Source organism: Falco cherrug, chromosome 1 (assembly GCF_023634085.1).
Source record: "Falco cherrug isolate bFalChe1 chromosome 1, bFalChe1.pri, whole genome shotgun sequence".
NCBI classification, from domain to species: Eukaryota; Metazoa; Chordata; class Aves; order Falconiformes; family Falconidae; genus Falco; species Falco cherrug.
The window spans coordinates 71454298-71460170 of record NC_073697.1 but is presented as its reverse complement, the minus strand read 5'-3'; the positions used below and the strand labels follow the sequence as shown (position 1 = coordinate 71460170).

The window sequence follows — 5873 nt, the reverse complement described above, 5'->3', positions numbered from 1 at the left end:
GCCCCGCGGGCCCGGGGCCCCGCCGCCGGCCCCGGCAGCCGCCTCGGCGGGGGCCACCGCGCCGCAGACAGTACCGGGCTCGTTCCGGTCGTTGGAGCCGCCCCTCACCGGCGCGCCCGCGGCTCCCCGCCGCCGTCTGGCAGCTGCCCGCGGGAGCCGGCTGCGATGGAAAAGTACCGGGCGGGCGGCTGCGTGCTACGGCTGCACTGCGGCCCGCGGAGCACCGCACCCCCGGCCTGCCGCGACCGCCCTGGAGCCCGTATGGAGCGTGGGGGCCATGCGTTGTCGTTCTTCACAGCGCATTAACCACCCTTTAAGGTACTCGTTAGCGCCCTGTAACTGCTCGCTATAATTAAAGACGTCAATTACATCCTGCCAAGGACCGATTTGCTGGGAGGAAGGCAGTCAGGTGCTGCTCCAGCGAAACACCGCAGCTCCGGAGGACGACTGCGGTTAGCACAGGTCTAATCAACATTACAATCTAGGTCAACACCTTCCAGCTACAGTGCTGCAGCAGGGATTGGTACCTGGAAGAGGCTACAGAAACAGAAGAGCCTGTTCAGTGCAGAGGCAACTTTATTCGAAGTATTTCACTGCTGGAGGAGCAGTTTTTGCAACGTACAGAACTTGCTGCCCCCAGCCACAGAACCAGTCTTGACAGCCTCACCAGAAGGATGAGGTTTCCCTTATCACAGCAAGGGGCAGCCCTGCTCTGTAAAAAATGAACTTGCAGAAAAAGAAGCACAGCTAAAGAAGCTATCACCAGAACCCCCCTTTAATCTCCTGCTCCTGAGGATGCCACTGTGTGGCAGATGTTGACGCTAACTTTAATACTCCATCCTTAAACTCCAAGTTTGGGCCCTCATCACTTCAGACTAACAGAAAGCAAGTGCTTCCCAATGCAGATCCCTGCAGCCAGCAGAGGTAAAGCCCACACATGGAAAAGCCACACAAAAGCTGTCAGACTGCTACCTCAGAAGCAGGTTTTAGACTAGACTCTTTCTCACAACTCACACATTATGAGCCAGCAGAGGCAGCTGCAGTGCAGCACCTGCTTTTATCAAGTCTCCCCATGGTATTTTACATGAAACAGTAAACCGGGCCAGGCTCTACCATTAAGAAAGCAGCTGAAGTTCTGAATTTTCAACACCCATTCATCTTACAGGCTTCCTCTGCCACAATTGACTCCTTCCCTCTAGGAAGGCTGACATCAAGCACACCTGCCCTGCTAAAGGCAACCATCACACTACACAGCACATTCATTTAGCAAGAATGTAACTTTGCACGATAAAACCCACATGCCATTTCACTTGATACTATTTACCAATGGCAGCTACTCTAGAACCATTTCCAGATACTCCAAGCACAGGTGGTACAATTGTCACAGTTGCATATTCTTGGAACTGTTGTCAACCACAGAATGAATGACTCTTCAAGGGCTGTGTAGTCGAGACCAAATTTTTCAGTATTTAGTGGACAAGAGACAATCAGTCTTGACATAACATTTATTGAATATTTCCACTCTAGTGGATGAAAAGTCTGTACAAAACCAAACATTTCCTTTACTTAAACCAATCTAAAAACAGTCAGCTCAATCAAAACCCACTACAAATACAATAGCTTCTTTGAAGCCATGGTAACACTTAAATACGGTTAAGACTTCAATGCAGAAATTTGGTTTGTTAGAAAGCTCAAGGGAGCCTTAGCTTCTCAAAGTTACAAAAAGGCAAAATTGTGTTTCACAGATACAGTCCACTGGAATCACCAACACTGGACAATTAAGTACTTAAAGTCCTGAGATAACAAGGAATCCTGGTATCCTTTAGACAGTTTTCTGTTGTCCTTTCTTTCCAATGAGAGACTTATGGATATGTGGTATTACACCTAAGAAAGAGCAACAATTAAGACCATGTTATTTCTCTTCAATAGTTTTCCTAAAATTTGCACTTCAAATAAATTGACAGCATTAAGAACCTCTAATCTGTTAAAGAGTTCTTGCCACCCAAGTCATCACAAGTTATCAAGCAATTTACATACCACCACCAGCAATTGTTGCCTTAATGAGAGAATCCAATTCTTCATCTCCTCTAATTGCAAGCTGCAAGTGACGGGGAGTGATACGTTTCACCTTCAAGTCTTTGGATGCATTTCCTGCCAGCTCAAGAACCTGAAGACAAGACCATCTTTAAACCGAGTTACATAAATCAAGTGAGATCAAATGCATGGCCTTGGCTATTTTATACCAAACACATTATTTGTGACACCAAGACAGCAAGCGATGCCTCTTTTGAAAGGGTTCCTCCTTTTCAGCTCTGCATTGAGTATCCCCAAGAACAGAGTATTTCACAGCAGATATAAAATGTGCCATTACAGCATGTTGTAAAATACTTTCAGACTTCCATCTTTCCTGTAATTCACAGCAATTTTGTCTGCACACATTGCAGAACAAAAGGTCCCACCCATCCTATGCGTATTTCATGGTCTCCTGATGATGCATGCACTAAAACTGGCTCAAAACAAGTGAAGGGTTCAAAGTCCGGTCCAAACTGGCAAAATACAGTAGGCTGTGGTTATTATGCCAGTTTGGAGTTGACCAACTTGCTTACAGTCCTTGCAGGAGCTTTACCTCAGCTGTCAAGTACTCCAGGATTGCAGCGCTATACACTGCAGCTGTGGCTCCTACACGCCCATGGCTGGTAGTCCTAGACTTCAGATGCCTGTGGATGCGGCCAACAGGGAACTGGAAGAATAGAAGCATGAACAGGCTGTGATAACAGAGACAGAAAAAGAAAGCCGCTACTCTAAACCACATGCTGCTCAACAGAATCCCAGTGGCAGAAGTACAGATGACATTTCACTAGCTGAGAAGCCAGCTAAGAACACTGTATGCCAAGTTCACATCAGCAACTTCAAAATTCTAGCCACAAGCAACTTCTCTTCCCTCCTGCAGAGATATGCAGAAGGTCTAAACATAGTCAAGCCAGACATTAACACTCAAGGATCAAATGGATCCTTACACCATTCTGGAGGACACACTGACAGCTGGCTGTGCAGATTTCACAATACAACCCACCATGAGGTGGGAGGCCAGCCTGGCTTTCATTCACCCATGTCCCCGTGCCTGCTCACCTGCAATCCAGCCCGCTGAGAACGGGACACTGCTTTGGTCTTGGTCTTTCCAGAGTCCTTCCCAGCTTTCCCACCAGCCTAGCGGAGAGAAGAGGTGTCTAAGAGCCACTGCACCCGCCGCCGGCGCTACATCCGTCACCCCCTCCCACCTCAGCGACACCGTACCCGCGAGGGACAGCGGTCAGGGCTCGCGCTGGCACCGCGCCGCCCCACCACGCATGCGCTGCGCCCCCTCCGGCCCCGCCCTCCCGCGGGGAGGCACGCGCGCCTGCGCGCTGCCCGCTACACCTAGCGGCACAGGCCGCTCCCGGGCGCATGCGCAACCGCCACTCCCTCTCTCCGGCGGCACCAGTGCGCGTGCGACACTGCTGCCCCCCCCCCCCCCCCCCCCCCCCCGCCTACCGGCAGGTAACGCGCCCACCGGCGCGCGCCGCCGCGACGGCGGCCCCCTCCCCCGCGCGCGCTCCCATCTGATCCCAAGGGCCGCACCACCGCGATCCCGGACTCCCCCGATAGCCCACCCGCGCCCGAGCGGGCCCCTGACGGCTCCTCACCATCGCGAACCGGAGCGCTGCGCCGCGCAGGCAAAGGAAGAGAGCGTCCCGCACGCACGGAGCCCGGCTGACAGCACCGACCTGGCCCGACCCGCCGCGATTCAAACTGCGTCCGCTCCCGCCTTCCCCCAGCGCTTTATAACGGCCGAACGTGCCTGCATCCGGGAACCCCAGCCTCGCCCCCAGCCAATGGCTGCGGGCGGGGGCGGGCCGCTCTCCCCCAGCGACAACCAATGGCCGGGTGGGGCGGTGCCGGCCTCGCAATGCAGGTTGCGGGAGAGGCCCGCCCCTGCTTAAAGCGACAGGCGCCTACCTAGGGCAGCAGTATGACGGCCTAGGAGACAGGCGGGAGAGCCGAGCCGGGGGCTCTGCCTGCCCCAGCGCCGAAGGCCAACGGCAGGGCCCTGCCTGGCATCGCCCAGTAGAGCTTCCCGGCCCGAAGCCCCCCCTCCGCTCTGCGTTTCTGTCCCGTTATTTCCGGGAGACGGAGGCGCAGTCCCCGCACGTCCCGGCCTGGGGACGCGCTCCCGCGGCGCCGCTGCTGTGTGGGGTGGCGCGGGGCGCCTCCCGCGGGCTGCTGCCGGGCGGGGCAGTCGCCTTACGACTCCCGATAACGGGTCTCACCCTCAGGGCGCTTAAGTCTGACTGAAATACAATATAAAATCAAACACCAGCGTACCTGGAGCGGTCTGCGAGCCGGAGCGGCCTCCCGAGGGGCAGCCGCCCGGCCGTCGCCTCAGGCCGCGGCCTCGGCGCCCCGCCAACCGCCCGGCCCCAGGGCCGCCCGGCCGTCGCGCGCCTCCCCCCAGCGGCGGCGCAAGGCCCGGGCCCTGCCTGTCGCCCCTGCCCCGGGCCTTGCGGAGGGGCAGGGACCCGGCTGGCGCTCCAGGAAGGCGGCGGCGGCCGCTGCCGCGCAGGCGGGGGCCGGCGCGTCGGGCTCGGTGGGATCGGCGGCAGGAGGAGCGGTTGTCTGAGGTTGCCCGGCGCCTCGACTCGCTTCATGCGGGTTATTTACTGCCGGGTCCCATTCGTGTCTCGCTCTGCCTCGCCTTTTACTCAAGCTGCTTTAGGCTCACGGCGCTGCTGCTTGAAGCCTTCCCCAACAAGGTTAATTGACTTGGTGCACAAAGCACCTCAGAAGCAGCCTGAAGAATGTCACACCCCGGCCTTGGATGAGGCGCGATGGCACGGCATTAGTGAAAGCTCGGGGCTGGCCCGGGCCGTTTGGACGAGGCCGGAGCTGCGCCCACTCTTCATGATGCTGGGGGTGGGGAAGTGCCAGCACGGCCAACAACTCCACACATGTGCACTGGTCTTTATTTTTACTTCCATCTTATGCAAGAGATGCGTGATTACCAAGGGCAACCCTGCCTCAGCCCCATTTGTCTTGCTGGGTATTTCACAAACTATGGTTAAAAACTGTTAATCATGAATTTGGTTCCAAGTGTTACATTTAATTAATGCAGCGCAGATGCCCTCTGCTTGGCCACTTCAAACCCCTGCCTGTATTACCCTGAAACGAAGCCCTAGCCGCATTTTTTGTTGTTTTTTTTTTTTGTTTTTTTTGTTTTCAGGTGCCATTTTCAGTACAGCATCATTATTTCTACTTTAGAAAAAAAGCAGCCTAGCCATTAACCTCAGAGCTCAGCTGGGGGTGTTGTCAGTTAATGCACCTCCTTCAACTCCAAAAAAGTGACAATTCCTTGTGCTCATTCAGAACACCGTAAATCTCTGTTATCTGAGAGATACACCATTCATCTGTGATCAGGCACTGACCTCAGGGGGAGACCCTGACCCTCCAGTGGCAGAACAGGTCTTTAGAGGGAAGACTAGCTCGATCTGATACGTGCTTTACCAATTTAATCACAAATCTACCATTTAGTAGGCCATCATGTGTGTTTTTCCTCTACCTGGATATCGAAGGGTCCCAAGCATGATGAGTACTCTTACAGACAGACATTTAATGGGAGGTAGAGCTGAGGGCATAAAGTTGTGAGGATACTCTCATCGCCATAACTTTTCTACTTTCTTCACGTCTACAACATGTAAAATAATCAGAGCTGTAAAATAGGAGGGTATGTTCTGATCCCTAGAGCTCCACTTCAAGGTATTGCCAGCTTCTCACTGAAACTGTAAAGATTTTAAACTTTGTGGCTCTCCTGCTCCTACAGCTGACTCCAAATACTTGGC

General features: G+C 54.3%; 1 protein-coding gene across 1 annotated transcript; it reads right to left on the bottom strand.

Moving 5' to 3' along the window:
- Positions 1-1491: 1491 nt before the first annotated feature.
- Positions 1492-3855, bottom strand: LOC102055451 (histone H2A.Z). Its single transcript, XM_055700724.1, has 5 exons — positions 3684-3855; positions 3130-3207; positions 2627-2740; positions 2038-2167; positions 1492-1884 (listed from the first exon to the last, which is right to left on the bottom strand). Exons 1-5 carry the CDS (start codon positions 3684-3686, stop codon positions 1823-1825), a joined length of 387 nt encoding a protein of 128 aa, XP_055556699.1. The 5' UTR covers positions 3687-3855; the 3' UTR covers positions 1492-1822.
- Between the last annotated feature and the right edge of the window lie 2018 nt (positions 3856-5873).

Coding starts and splice junctions, on each gene's coding strand:
- LOC102055451 (XM_055700724.1), bottom strand. Junction 2,741..3,129: donor CTCAGCGGGCTGGATTGCAG/GTGAGCAGGCAC, acceptor CTATTCTTCCAG/TTCCCTGTTGGCCGCATCCA. Junction 1,885..2,037: donor GGCAACAATTGCTGGTGGTG/GTATGTAAATTG, acceptor GCTCTTTCTTAG/GTGTAATACCACATATCCAT.